Below are 15,118 nucleotides of genomic sequence, written 5' to 3'. Positions count from 1 at the left end.
CTTCGGATCACCTGAGACAAAACAATATGCGTATATAGTCATGTGTCTGAAGACACATGACTATATACACATAGTGACGTTATAACTCTGGCATGATTGATGACTTGTAATTCCAGCTTTGGGGCAGGCTGTCTTGAAAGTTGGAGTGAATTAAAGTGATGAAACAGGGATTATGCGTTATTTTTTATGCCTCGCATGACCTGCTGTCAGCTTTGACCTCACAGCCACCGTTCGGCCGCTGGTAGCTGAAACGGCGGATAGAATGAATTTAGTTATAATTGACTTAAATGGTGTAAGTGAATTTCGCATGGGGAATTGTGTTTACTAATGCCTTACACACCATTCCAAAGAAGGAAATGCGCAACCAATAATTTTACGTTTCTGCTCCTTTAAAGGGACACTGAAGACAGCTCCATCCAATTAATAATCTTAGTAACAATGAACTCTATGGATTTTCTGGTTATATATTGATGTTTTTTTTTTGGCAGCAAAACTCATGTATTGCTGAGAAAATTAGATTGAAAATTCGGAAAATATTTTTCCTACCGCCTGATTAAAACTTGTGATGTCTGCACCAAAAAAGGCTCCGTGATCACTGCTTGGAAGTGAATCACGGTGTGGCCTGGACTCTGAGATCCGTGAACATAAAACAGTCTTGCCATCACTGTAGTTTGCTAATGAAAATGGCCACTGGTGGTGATACTTGCATTTCATCTTTTTTTTGTCTTTCTTAAGCTTATTAAAACTGTTTTTGTTTTTTTTTAATCTCCAACATCGAGCTGTACTTATCATGAGAGGTTGGACGAATATTGCCAGTGATGAGCTACGGTCGGCAATTGTGTTGATTACAACTTTCAACACTAGAGGGTGTTAGCTGTCAAAGAAATGCATTTTGTGCCTTTGGCTTGTGTTTTAAGCCTGACGACAGTCTTCGCCAGAAATCGTCAAAAACATTTGACGATTTTGGTACACTTTTCAGGGATTAATTTGGTGGTTAAAGGGTTAAGGTCACCTCGTTGTCAGCGTAATGTAATACTCCATCGATACAGCCCAGCTGTCGACAGTGTCTTTTTCAGTTACATTTCACCGCTCAATTTGCAATGACAATGTTGTGCACAATCTGTGCATGTGCCGGGACCAGGCACTCAGAAGTCGCACGGTGCTCACGGCTGCGAGATGTGCGCGACCGACACGGCGTGCACCAAGTCGTCAGTCTCAAACTGCACCTGCGAGTGGCACAAGGTGACAGCGCTGGAGAGCCAGTGGAAGACGGAGCTGGACATTCGGAGGAAAGCACTCGACAAGCACGATGACTTCCCCCCAGAAAACGTATGTTTGTGTAAGAAAAAAGGCCGTCGCCGTCTGGAAGACATTGAAGTAACGAGCGTTAGCTGTTTGGTTTACAAGAATTGATATGATTGAGATTAAAGGGAGGTGCACAAACGGGAATACGAATTTGTACGCCTATTTCCCCTAACGTCATACTCCCTTATTACAAATCTACTCCATCTTGGGGGATTCCCCTAAACATTTGACCAACACAGTTCCCACTTTGAGTTACTGATCAATTCGCTCTCGCCCTACCATAAGCTTGCTGTCCTGGTTAGCTCAATTGGTAGAGCGACTGCTCCGGTGAAGCGGTGGTCCTGGGTTCGAACCCCGGACCGGGACGAATTTTTCTTTAACTACGAAGTTTCTTAGAAAGCTGTATAGCTTTCCTTTGTGGCCGTATGGCTGCGCTCGGGTGGATGCCAATGAGTAATTACTCCCTGATTACAAATCTACTCCACCTTGGGGGATTCCCCTAAACATTTGACCATCATACTCACATAGTTCCACCTCTATCCACCATATTGATTGACCGTGATGTCATCATTAGCACGCGGCAGGTGGTTGTTTCTACAATGCTATTGTAGATGGCACTACAAGTCTCAATGTAAGACGTGCTGTTTTCTAGTTGCTTCCACAGATGGCGCTGTGATCTCGGGGCGGTAGCAGACCCCACAAAACCTCGAAATGTGATGAGTAAGAGCTAACGCTCTTGAAAGCCTCCTACCGTTCTCTGCTATATCCTTCTGGGTCTCTCCTAAATGGGGGTTCTCGATATCCTAAGCCTCAGGAAACCACAACAGCTCTCAGGAGGGACCCCTTGCGTCTTGTCCTCAGTCTTTTCCTCCTGGCATGCATAAAACAGACCGTGCTGACACACATCCTCTAAAAAAAAAAAAGCCTAATTTAGATCATAATGACCGGCTATGGAGTGAAATAGTCTGCCATAAGCCATTAGAGCATGGTCAGTCCTGAAGTAAAGTGGGGGTTCAGGCATGCATGGAGGAGCCAAGGTGCTCGGGAAGCTCAAAGAAGCACATAAGCATGCTTCTCTGTTATGGGTCAGTGACCTGAGCACATGCTGATTATGGGGCTACGATGTAGCAAGGATGTTGCATGTAATGCTATTTACAGTTAGGTTTTTCGCTTTTTCGCTTTCTTTTTTTCTTCTATCAAAATGGCCTGTCTGCATTTGCTTGAATGCATTCTCTTAAAGTCCCTTGAGGTTTATGGATTGAAGCTGTTTGTATTGGTTATCTGTGCAGGTCATATCAGAGTTCCTGAGCGACCGGGACGAGATCCGGAGTTTGGACACCTGTTGGCAGTTTCCCTCTGTAAAAAGGTTTGAGGTGACTGTATGCTTCTATCTTACCTATACCGATCTAAGGGCCCAAACATGGAAGCTTACGAAAAGAACTGAGCACAGCGCAGCGAGCTATGGCAAGGAAAAGAGTAGATGCAACGTTAAAAGACAGGAAGAGGGCATAGTGGGTCAGGGAAAGAATGCGAGTTTATGACATCCTAGTCGAAATGGGCTTGGGCAGGGCATCTAATGCCTATTTCTTGCCTGGGTAGGTAGGAAGCCAAGCTAGCGGGCGACTATGGCAAAGGCTCTAGGATTAGCAGGGGGACTTATGGGTCGAGTTCGCAGAGAGAAATAATTTATGGGTCATGAATACTTTTGTCCTCAAACAAGAGAACGGGAAGCGGACAAGGAAAAGCCCCTGTGGTGAGACTAAAAATGAAATAGACTTCATACTACCGATGGCTCTTAAGTTTGACGGACTGGTCTCCAAGGAAGGCAAGCGTAGCAAGAGACGGCAGAAAGTTATGTGGGCGGATGAGGTTAAGAAGTTTGCGGGGATACAGTGGCCGCAACTGGCAAAGGACAGGGTTAATTGGAGAGACATGGGAGAGGCCTTTGCCCTGCAGTGGGCGTAGTCAGGCTCAGTAGCTTGCTCTTGGGCCAGTAGGTGCATCCTGAAAGTTTAACAGAAGGGGGTTACCAGTGAATACAAAGACACATCCATCTTTGCACCTGTCCATGCCTAACGTCTCTCTTGTGTACGCATCTTTTTATCGGCTGGTACCCCCTTTTTGGTGGTCAGGCTGATGATGAAGATTACCGATGGTTATCGATTGTAACGGAGTAGATTCCGATAGAAGGCAAGCATTTCAAAGGGTGGCAGAGTGTAAGGTGCACGGGTGAGGTGAAGTTTGCAGGGATATGGGAGAGACCTTTGACTTGTGGGCAATATGTACTGTGTAAGAAAAACTTAAACTTCAGAGCAGTGTTTAACCAAGATTTTAAATCCCCAATGTCTGCTGTACTATTTCAGATTCTTTCTTAAAGGTGCACTGAAGAAGAGGAATCTGAACTCGTCTTTTTGCCGCGGGAGCTCGATCTACACGTTCTGGGCATTCTTAGAAACTTCGATTTATTGCCCTGTGTGGCTGATTTTCCTAATTAAATTGAATTAACGTCCGGCTCCCGCCTTTTTTTTTTAATTCTCCCTCGTACAGTGGGTGGAGTCGACCAACGTGTGGAGTGCCGTGCAGCCAACTCTGTGGAGGCTTTGCTTTTGCTTTATTTTGTTTTTTAGGTTTCCGTGAATAAATAGTTTCATTCGCAGATAATATAGCTGCAAAATAAGCCCGCAGAAATAAAAATACGTGCAAACTATTTGCTTCTACGGACTACTACGTATTACTCCGCCAATGGCAGAGCGGCAAGCTGCCGCGGGACTGGCTGAAAGGCACTCTGCGCGTTGGTCGACTCCGCCCACCGTACGAGGGAGAATTAAAAAAAAAGGCGGGAGCCGGACGTTAATTCGATTTAATTAGGAAATTCAGCCACACAGGGCAATAAATCGAAGTTTCTAAGAATGCTCGGAATGTGTAGATAGAGTTCCCGCGGCAAAAAGACGAGTTCAGATTCCTCTTCAGTGCACCTTAAGATACGAGACAAAAATTTTTTAAAAATGGGCATACACAGAGCACTTAATTTGTGTTCCAAACACAAAATATTCTTCACTCCTGTATCTATGCTAACAGAGTGCCTGCCATCAGCCTTGTACCTTGGCGAGGTAAATACTTTGCAAATTTTTGCACCTGAGGTGGGAGCTCACGGGCAGTCAGAATACATTTGTTAAATTAGAAATCGATTGTTATATTTCACAACTGGCTTGAAACAAACTGGCCTTGGGGTTGCTGTTGTTGTTATGGGTTTTTGAAACAGTGCTAAGAGGACAATCGTGCTGCAATGCAAGTAATATCAAACGAAAATGAAAAAGCAGTGCTTCTGTTCGTGTCTGTCACCACTTTGCTGTTTCAGTGCTACCTTGGGCCCACTCTATGAAGCTATGGCTGTTTATGTAGGCTTTCAAGCAATGATAGGCAGGACTAATTGAGGGGTAGAAAGTGGAAGGGCTGTAAGCGCAGCTGATTGTTATTTATACTTATTTATTCATTTACAAAAGACTGCTGGCTTTAATGCAAAGCCTTAAACATTAGTGCGGTTCAAGTCAACATGCCATGTAAATAGAAAAAACAAAATCATTATTGTACATGTTATGTAATGAAAGTGTACACCTTGCATGAGAATTTCATGGAGAAAGACTTGTTAATAAAGTTGAGAACAGCACAGAATTATTGAGAGCATTTGAGCAAAGCCATAAACGATGACATGGTTGATGCATTTTTCAGTATTCGTCCCGTTCTGCCCTTTTTCACTAGATGCTTCTTGTTGTGTAATGTTCTTTCAGGCTGACAGCTGAGCATCATACAAGGTATCTAGACAGATTTATGCAGTAAAGTTTTCTTGGCATTGTTTTTGGATGCGAGAATTCTGCTAGCTGTTGCTTTAAATTCATGTGTCATCAGTTGTACTACTTTGATCTTTTAGTCCGAGAATTGCTTTGAATGAGCAGGGGGACGTTTTTTTCTGGTCTCTACATGAAGGCCCATAAACTCTGACAAGAAAAGTTTTCCAGAAGCCCTTTAGCACTTTGCACCAGCAGTGCTTAGTTGTCTTAGCAGACCACTGCTGGTTATCTCTGGTTTGAATTATCCAGTATTTGAGATGTTAAGCCAAAAGTAATGACCCTTTTTCTTGATGAAACTTTGCAGACACCTTTATCAGCTTTTTTAAACACGTTTGATTACAGGGAAGGGCAAAACATGCTGAAATTACTAGAAGACGTCAACGACAGATTTGTGCAGTAAAGTTTTCTTGGCATTGTATTCGGATGCAAGAAGCATTCTGCTAGCTGTTGCTTTAATTTTTTGTATCAGTTGTACTTCTTTGATCTTTTAGTCCAAGAATTGCTTTGCATGAGCAGGAGGACATTTATTTCTGGTCTCTAGGTAAAGGCCCATAAACTCTGACAAAAAAGTTCTCTAGAAGCCTTTTATCACTTCGCTCTAGCAGCGCTTAGCATAAGTCTTAGCAGCCCACTGATGGTTATCTCTGGTTTGAATTATCTATTATTCGATATCTTAAGTAAAAATATCGAGTTTTTTTTCTCTATAAAGCTTTGCAGACACCTTTTTTGGGCTTTTTTAAACATGGTTGATTACAGGAAAGAGCAAAACATGCCAAAATTGCTGGAAGACGTCGGCAGTGACTTCTCATCGCTGGTGTGACATGCGAATGAAACTATGTAGTAGTATAGGAAGTGCACTTCTCCTTACGCTGTTCTCCTGCCCATTGAGAACATATACGCATTGAGAACATGTACGCCGTCTATGTTCTTAGGATTTCATGGCTGAGAAACTGCTCTGGAAGTCTGGAGAGAGCCGGGAGAAGTTGTTCCCGCTCCTGGCTCGCTGTCACCTCGAGAACAAAAGGGCCAGCTGCGAGGAGGTCGATGCCCTGAAGCCTGTGAGGTGAGCAGTTTGCCTCCACGGGGACTTGAACCCAACCGGAAATGACATTACAGTGAAGTTTATAAAATAAAGTACATTTGTCTCGCGTTAGTGGACTCAAACACAACATTGCCTGTGAAGATAATAGTTACAGCTTTAAACTGATGCGAAAGCAGTCGAAAACTACCAAGACGTGGCAATCTTGCGGCGCCAGTTTTTTGTTGAATTTCATATTGTGTGGCCTTGACGACCTTGGCTTGCTTCAGGTCGCCCGCTTTCTCAGTCCAGCATCAAGAAAACTTGCTGTTCAAAGCGACATGTCCTGTTTGAAACAGAACATTCATTCCCGTCTTTCTTAACCAGGCTTCTGCGCCACAAACATATATCATCATCATCAGCCTGACTACGCCCACTGCTGGACAAAGGCCTCTCCCATGTCTCTCCAATTAACCCTGTCCTTCGCCACTTGCAGCCACCATATTCCCACAAATTTCTTAATCTCATCCGCCCACCTAACTTTCTGCCGCCCCCTGCTATGCTTGCCTTCTCTTGGAATCCACTCCGTTACCCTTAAGGACTAGCGGTTATCTTGCCTTCGCATTACATGCCCTGCCCAAGCCCCCTTCTTCCTCTTGATGTGAACTAGGATATCAATAACGCGCGTTTGTTCTCTCACCCACTCCGCCCGCTTCCGATCTCTTAACGTTACACCTATCATTTTTCTTTCTCTTGAGGGATATATATATATATCCCCTCAAAAATTGAAACTGAAACTTTTTTTTCTGATAATGAATGATAAAGTCAAAGTTAATAAACATCACTATGTTACACCTCCCCTGAAGCGTTGCCCTCGGAAAAATCACAGTAAGGTATTACAACCTATTATTACACGTACTGATGTCTATCGCTACTCCTTTTTTCCCGATGCTGTAGAAATTTGGAATCAACTACCAAGCGACGTTATGGACCAAACAGATGTAGACAGATTTGTGATAGGTGTGAACGCGTTCCTGGAAGATTGCTGTGCAAATCTGTAATCCTGTGCATTTGAGTGTTTCTTTTTTTAGCGAAGAGAATTGCACTTGTGTCTGTATTTGTTTCCCTCCCTGTAATGACCCTCATGCAGAGGGTTAACAGCATGAATAAATAAAATAAATAAATATATTGTCACCTAGTATTGCCAAGTGGCGCATAGCCAGCCTGGAAGACAACGATGCTGTAATCGCAGTATAGCATATCGGCCGTCATTATAGTTTCCTCCCGCCTGGCTCCAGGTATTCTCCAGGTATTAAGGCATGTCTCTCTCACAGCAGTGTGACGATCTGATAAAATTTATAGTCTATCCCATACCTGGAAGTTGAACTAAACATAGAATGGCACTAACCAAATGCAAGCTTATCGCTTTCTTCTCTAGCGGTGTACGACGGGGGTGCTGTGCTGGCACCATCGCCTGTCGTGAGTGCATGCTGGAGTTCATGATTCACTCCTTGCCATGATTCACTTTCAGAATTGAGAGGTTGATGGTTTGGCTCCCGGCTCAAATCAGCGGCGCATAGTTTTCTTTGCTTTGTTACGCGAGGCATGATAATGGTCTGTTTTTTTGGTCTTGTACATTGCAAGACCTTTTGAGTGTTCGGCTAAAACCAGGCTGACTAAGTTCGTGTGAGTATTTGAAAAATTTTTCCTCCCTAGCAGGAGTGTTTTTCGTCGGCTTTTACTGCAACAAAACTTTGTGCTGGGCTAGTTGCTAGGACATAGTTAAAACTTGGTTCAGCGCAAAAGACGAACACAGAGAAAGAAAACGACACACACGGAGCGCGGAGTGTCGTTTCCTTTCTCTGTGTTCGTCTTTTGCGCTGAACCAAGTTTCTACGGCAGTTTGGCTACATTACCTGACTGAAACGCGTTTCGGCGTGAGTTTTTTGTGTGTGAATGATTTGCACTTGCAACGGGATATGTTAGATAGTTAAAGGTATATGTTCATATCCCTTTATAAAGTGATATGTTGGCATTGCTGATGATCATGGTGGTGATGTTTTAGCAGAACAGAAAGCGGGGCAAGTTAGTAAGGATTCATGATGGTGCTGTCAAAGTACTGATAATTCCATTTTAGTTTCTGGCGATTTTCATAATGAACTTCGAAGCGCCAAGCAGCTGCAAAAGACGCACAAATGACAATTAAAAACGAACGCATTCAGCAACTCACTTGGTCAGCTGCTTGTGTTTATTGGTCGGTGATCGCAGTTGCTGATGCAACTGCGGTGAACGCAGTTGCTGACGCAACTGCGGTTCTGAACATGTGCTCTTTCTGTATTGCATGACAAGAATTGTCAAGGAGCGGGTGCGGAGAAATGCGGACTTCTATGAAGTTGAATGGGAGGCCAGTAAATGTGAGTTAAGTCCGTTTTCTTCTTTATTTCTGTCTGCTAAGTGCTAGGCCAATAGTTACATCCGAATGGGCACTGAACGTCTCTTGGACATCCTGAAGACACCCTGAATGTCCCCAGGACGTCCAGGGGAGGTTCAATGGCCATTGGGATAGTCTCCGCAGGAATTTAAGCATTCAAATAAATGGCGCTGGGAACAGTGCAAGCATTGTGTACAAGGTAATGAACCTCGAGTCTCAACAGACAGCACACTCACTACTCATCTTCTTGCTTGTAGTTACTTTGTTTGCGCTCATCTCGCAATGAGGATAGGCACCAACTGGCTCAACATCGCACCCTGTTTATAATAGGTGTAAGCATCTTTTGTGCGAGAAGTCATCCCACAAACGCTCTTTTGGTGATGACATTCTGCGGAAGAGCAATTTGTAAACTGATTTTTGAACTTGTATAGTGGCGCCGCTAATATTTTTATCGTAGTAGGGTTCCGAGCCGATTGATGCTTTCAAACTTCACAGTGTGGACAGAGTCGTCCCCACCTAATACACTGGAGCCCCAGGAACTGTTTGAAAGCGTCTATCCGGAGCTGGTCAAGAGCTTCGACGAGGAGAGAAGTCAGAAGGGAAAGAAGAAAACCCTAAACGCTGACGGTAAGTGGTGGAGGCCATTTTCTCGACCACTTCCTAACCCTAAAAACTGCATGCCTGTCTGCAGAGTGTCATTCGCTGATTTGCGTAGAGAAGGCGGCAGGGCAGTTTTGAGACAGCATTTGACGCACAATTCTGTACAAGACTTGCTTCTCTGGATCTACAGTTGTGACAGTCATACCCGATGCTCGTATAACATGTACCCTTTGTCAAGAGTCCTCGGGTCTTGGGGTTCGTTTTCCAGCCTGGCATAGTGGATCACTTATGGCTTCTCTAAAGCTCTAAATCCCTGTAAGTTGACATTGGTTAACTTTGAGTCTTCAGAGGTGCTGTGACAAGTAACTCGCCGCAGTTCTCAAAAGCAAACCATATCTGGCCTGAGGACTTTTGATGAAGGGTGTACCATATACTTGATCCCTAGCAGAGAGAAGCGTAAACTAGGGAGTAAAACAGATGAAAACGAGAGACGTATTAGAGCACTTCTTTTGTGGCCATCTGTGTTATTCCGTTTTACACGCCTCTGTGCTTTGGATCAAATATTCCTAACCTGATTATCCCGGCTATGTACCTTTTTATGTTTTGTCACCACGCACTATTGTACATTTTTTGAATTTACAAGAGTACAGTGGTGTAGAAGCGCAGGAGTATACGTTGTGCGCTGCTAAGAGTGTAATACAGTAGGTATGTACTCACAGGCACTCTCATAGACATAGTGGAGTGTAAATGTACACCTCTGACTACTCCTGTAGATGTGCAATACTTTGTGCCCTTGCGAGTGTATAGGAATATGAACCTGTAGAGGCCGTACCGTAGCCTTATATTTATTTATTTATTTATTCAGAATACCTACATCGCCAGAAGGCATTATTGTAATGGGGTTAAATACATGGGGGTCACACAATGGCAAAAATTTTGCCAAAATGCACATGAATACACCAGTTAACAACAAAGAACACTAAAATCAAAATTACTGGAAACCATACAGAGAGTACAATATCGATGTGGAACAATCTAAAGAAATACATATGAAGAGCTCACACAGAAGTATAGGTTATAGATTAATAAGAAAAAAAAAATACCATAACCCTCTTGAAGTCTAGTAAGACATCATAGCAAATTATCCCTGCAGAAATTTACTACAAACATGTGATAGCAGATTACATCAATAGGTTTGGAGATAACTTGCAACTTGTGGAGCTTGCAAACTTTGTGGGTTGCGTAATGGCGTGCTCTAGCCCAGGAAACCCAGACAGATGCTTCTAGTTTGCACGGCTGGTGCCATGCGCATTGTGGCACTGAGCACTCAAAATCACTGGGAGAATTTCGGATATTCGGGTACATCCCATTTGTTTTCTGTGGCTATTGGAAATAGTCGGTGTGAGTGCAGAAAGCACTTTATAGGTCAGATTTTGCAGCAAAGGTGAAGAATCAGCTTTGTCAATCACCATGTATGTACAGAATCTCTCGGGACTGTCTAGGTAGTAAGATGGAAAGTTGGGCGAGTTGAATCTGATTCATGATATGGTTAGCGCCCTACATAGGTCAGACAGGACGTGTAAATGTACGGCTAAAAGAACCACGAGAAATCACTCTCCAGGCCGAAGCCCTCACAGTTGGTGAACCATTGCCGGGGATGTAAAGAATGTAAGCCGGACTGTGTGCCGGAATGTAGGCCAGTGTGTAAGAAAAAAATGTAATCCCCTGTATGCGCAAGCTGAAATTTTATCAATTCATATAGAACGACTTCAGTGCGAAATCACGGAAGCTTCTATATTTCGAGACAGTGAAATACATGCATAAGCGTACCATCAGTTTCTCTAAGAGCAAAAGAACTGGCATACCTGGACCACACGTGGAACTAATTTCTTCAATCCCTTCCCTCCTTTTTGGTTTTTTGTGTTTTTGGATTTTTGATCTTCGTGGTTGAGTATGAAGTTTCCTGCTTTTGCACCATTTATTATGCTACTCAGTGCTCTTCAGATGTATCGTGACCTAAGGTTTTTCATGTTATCATGTATGTTTCTTTTGATTTGCTTTCACGAGATGGGAGTATATCATGTGCTTCCATTAAAGTATTAGTTGCGAAAAAGCGCTCATGTTGTCTTTCTCCCACCTTGGTCCTCGTTTTTGGCGCTAACCACATCAGGGTAGTTTTGTCAAAATTAGAAATTTAAATTGAAAGTTTAGCATCTTGAATAAACAGTGCGAACGAAGACGAGCACAAAAGACAAGAAAATGGACGACACAGCGCTGCAGTGGCGTTTAGAAGTTCAGAAGTGGCGTTCGCCACTGGCAGCCAACAGATCACGCTAGTTATTGGTATTCAGGAAAGCTGGGCATTAAGTGCATCGAAAACCATTTCTTGCTGCAGGAACCAACAGTGACATAAGAGGATACTTCAGCGTAGTTGCATCTGGGAAGCAACAGCAAGTGGTCGCAGAGAAAAGTGAGAACATGGCTGAGGACAAGCGAGAAACTGGTGCCGGTGATGTCACCTCGAAGAAGTCGAAGGCCCAACCGACCAGTAGGCGCCGGGCAGCGGTGACCCGAACACGGAAGCCAAAGCCATCATCGCCCAAGACCACGTCCGGTGCATTGGACCGATTCTTGGAAAAGTCTCCGAAGTCCTCCGTCAAGCCCTCGGATGAGTCACTCGACTCTTCATTCGATGAATTCAATGTGCCACTCTCACAGAGGATTGCTGCGGTGGTACGAAGGGAAGCTGCCTCCGAGCTGCTATGTCCAGCGAAGGAAGTCGTTCTCCAAGAGCCGGAAAAGTTAATCGAACCACTGCATTCCGCTGTGAACGCGGATTCAGTGCAAGAAGAATCTGTGGTCGTAATGGAGGAAGTGTCAAGATCTGGAGAAGGTATTTCGGAGATTGAAACTGGCCTGAAAAGGTCAGTAGGCTTACCTGGACCGGTGGACAGTAGCGCTTCAGTGCCGGATCCCCCAAAAGAAGAGCTCACAACCTTATCCCGAGAAAGCTGTACGACACAATCTGATAATTCGACAAGCACCGGCAGTTCACCAGATTCTCTGCATGTTTCAAAACTGCCAGAGACTGCAGGTTCAGCGGAGGATGTTGCAGGGGTAGTGAATGCAGTGAAGAGAGATGCGGAAACAAGGGCTCGCAGTCCGCCGGGTGAATTTACTATGCCAGAGGACTCTAGAAAACCTTCTCAACCAAGTGACTTCTGCCTTTCTCTGTCTGAGTCGCTGAAAGAAGAGTTTATGACATCGGGGCAACTCGGTGACAGCGACGACGACGACAGAGAAGGCGATGTTGGCTGCACGCCGCCAAAACGAAGAAACGTTTCTTCACGCATGACTGTAAGGTCGCCTTCAAAAGGCACTCAAGATTACCTCGCAGGTGGAGACATCACCAGAGTAACGATGCCGGGTCTCGCAGAACTCGAGGAAAAGTCACCGAGTCGACGCAGTTCTGGAAGGCGGAAACTTTGCTTCGAGCAGATGACGTCCACTCCCGTGCTTCAAGATTGCTTTCCAAGAGTCGAAATTAGACTCGAAAAGCTACAAAAAGACCCGTTGCCACTGAAAAAATGCCACAGCATTTTGGCGGAGAATTTGAAGTTAGAGAGCAGCTACGACCAATCGAAATCGTTGTTCGACTCCAGAGGCGAATCCTTCGAGTCACCAGAAAAAGATAAGCCATCAGTTATTGTCATATCTGATGATGAGAATTGAAAAGCCTAGATGAATGGTCCAGTGGTAACTGCATAAGGTTTAACTGCAAGAGCAGAAGAAAGTGGCCTCAAGCCTCGACACTGTACTAATGTTCCACACAGGCTACAGTTGTAGGCTGCATCATTGCAAGGCGTGGAAGAATGTGAGTTTAGTTTATTTTTCAGTTTAAATCATTTTTGCAGCATTACATGTCTGGTAACTAATATATACAGTCACTCTCAAAAGTTTGTAGGCCACCACAATGCTAATGTTCCATACAAGGTACAGCTGCAGATTGTGTCATTTCAGGGTGTGGCATAATGTAAGTTTAGTTTATTTTTTGGTTTAAATCATTTCTGCAGCATTACATTTGGTAACTAATATATACAGTGACTGTCAAAAGTTTGTAGGCCACCACCGTACTAATCTTCCACACAAGCTAAAGTTGTAGACTTGTCATTTTAAGGCGTGGCAGAATGTAAGTTTAGTTTATTTTCTAGTTTAAATAATTTTTGCAGCATATTATATGTCTGGTAACTAATGCGCTGCAGTCATCGTCAAAAGTTTGTAGGCTACAACCGCTATAATCTGAGTGGGAGTGGTATGGTGGGGTGGCATTCCGTAGTACGGTGAGAGTGAGACCTCACTATTATCAAGAGCGAGAGGACACACCCCCTCGCCCCGTGCAACCTTGGTGCCGGTGAGCACCGTTAACAATCGCCACTGCTAAGCACTACCGTTGGTTATGGTGTGATACAAACTTCTGACAAAGATTGTATGTCACTGTATCATAGAAAAGACAGTGGCTTTGCTTTTGGCTGCACTTTGCAGCTATGTTTTCTCTCAGAAGATGGTAAACTTTGTCCAGGTATCTATATATATATAAAAAAAAAAGCACAAGGGAAGTTTGGTGGCACTTTGATCACGTATTCTTTTTGATGGAGCTTTGTAGTCAGGGGAAGGTTGAGCCTTTGTTTTTTTGCTAGTCTTTGTTCAACTGTTTTTAATGTGTTTTGCTTGTTTCTGATTGTGCATTGTGTATGGGTGCGTGTGACTTTGGCCAGCAAGAGATTAAGATGCAGGCTGGGTTCTCCGGTATAATCGCACTTACTGGTTCGTTTACGGGGCTTTATAAAATCTTCGTGGTGCACTGCAGTCGGTCCTAATCAGTCGATTGCCATAGATCCATACTGAGTTAGCTGCTGTTCATATAGCTTTGTTGTTCAGGCAGCTCTCAATAAGTGGAATTGAGGAGGTCGAAAATTGATTTGAATTGTGTGTATTTTGAGTTAATAAATTTCATGTTGATAGGACCACCGCATCAGTTTTGAGTAAATCGGATGTTCATATGAAGTGAATTTGAATGGATAACAGTTCACTGTATCTACTCTGAATAATAATGCTGCATCGAAAGCATTAAACTAGTGAAAATGTGTCGGTAAGCTTATAACCAACTGTTGAACACCAATTCCTAACTTGATCAGAGCAATCAGCTTGATCTTTTAATTAGGGTGTACCTGTTGCATATGCCTGATGCAAATTATGTGCATGCATTACAGTTTTATTATTAGTTGTGATGTTAGGTAGCCTATTTTGTTGAAGCAAGCCACAGCAAGACTGGGTTTCTGGCAGTCTTGTCTTACAATAACTGATAAAGCTTGTTACATGTACAGATGAAAATGGTGTAAAAAATGGCGTCATTATATCTATGTGAAATTTTACGTGTACTGTAATTGTGAATTCTAGACTCAGTCTAGCTAAGACAAAACTGCATTGTGCATGTTTCTGGGTTGGCTTGAAAATGTGGACTCCTGTGTGTGTGTTTGGGACTTCAACATGTAAATATCATTTTGTGCACGAAAGGGCATTAATGTTGTTATAGTATGTGCACAGCATGTACAGTGTTGGTCAGAAGCCATGTAGTCGAGCACTTACGATACTCCTAAAGACTAAAGGACTTGAAAACGGCTTGAAAAAGGCTTGCAGTAGATCTTCAGGGGCACAGAAGTGTCTGCTCCCCGCAAAGAAAATATGCAGCCTGAAGACTTTTGACGGAGACTGTATCTGTGGCATAAAGAGGAGGAAACTCGAGTGACTTTCTGTGACTCTACAAGTTTTCATAACACTTGTACTTTATTGTTAAAGAGCTCATTTTTTCAGTCCGCCTTGAAAATTGAGGCCCAAGCTATGTTCTTGCTATTGCTA

The 15,118-nt window shown here is 43.6% G+C and overlaps 1 protein-coding gene across 1 annotated transcript in view; it reads left to right on the top strand.

Annotated features, from left to right (window-relative positions):
• LOC149366660 (uncharacterized) overlaps positions 1-14,202 on the top strand; it is a 31,750-nt gene extending 17,548 nt beyond the window's left edge. The window contains exons 7-12 of the mRNA XM_089551831.1: positions 1,142-1,329; positions 2,595-2,678; positions 6,086-6,216; positions 8,521-8,585; positions 9,098-9,229; positions 11,598-14,202. Coding sequence (XP_089407957.1) covers positions 1,142-1,329; positions 2,595-2,678; positions 6,086-6,216; positions 8,521-8,585; positions 9,098-9,229; positions 11,598-12,934 — 1,937 coding nt within the window. The 3' untranslated portion in view covers positions 12,935-14,202. The remainder of the gene's footprint in view (positions 1-1,141; positions 1,330-2,594; positions 2,679-6,085; positions 6,217-8,520; positions 8,586-9,097; positions 9,230-11,597) is intronic.
• The last annotated feature ends 916 nt before the right edge of the window (positions 14,203-15,118 follow it).

The sequence above is a fragment of the Amblyomma mixtum genome, chromosome 1 (genome assembly GCF_055824585.1).
Source record: "Amblyomma mixtum isolate Tamu chromosome 1, ASM5582458v1, whole genome shotgun sequence".
NCBI classification, from domain to species: Eukaryota; Metazoa; Arthropoda; class Arachnida; order Ixodida; family Ixodidae; genus Amblyomma; species Amblyomma mixtum.
The sequence above is the reverse complement of the archived record's forward strand: the minus strand, read 5'-3'. Positions and strand labels throughout refer to the sequence as shown.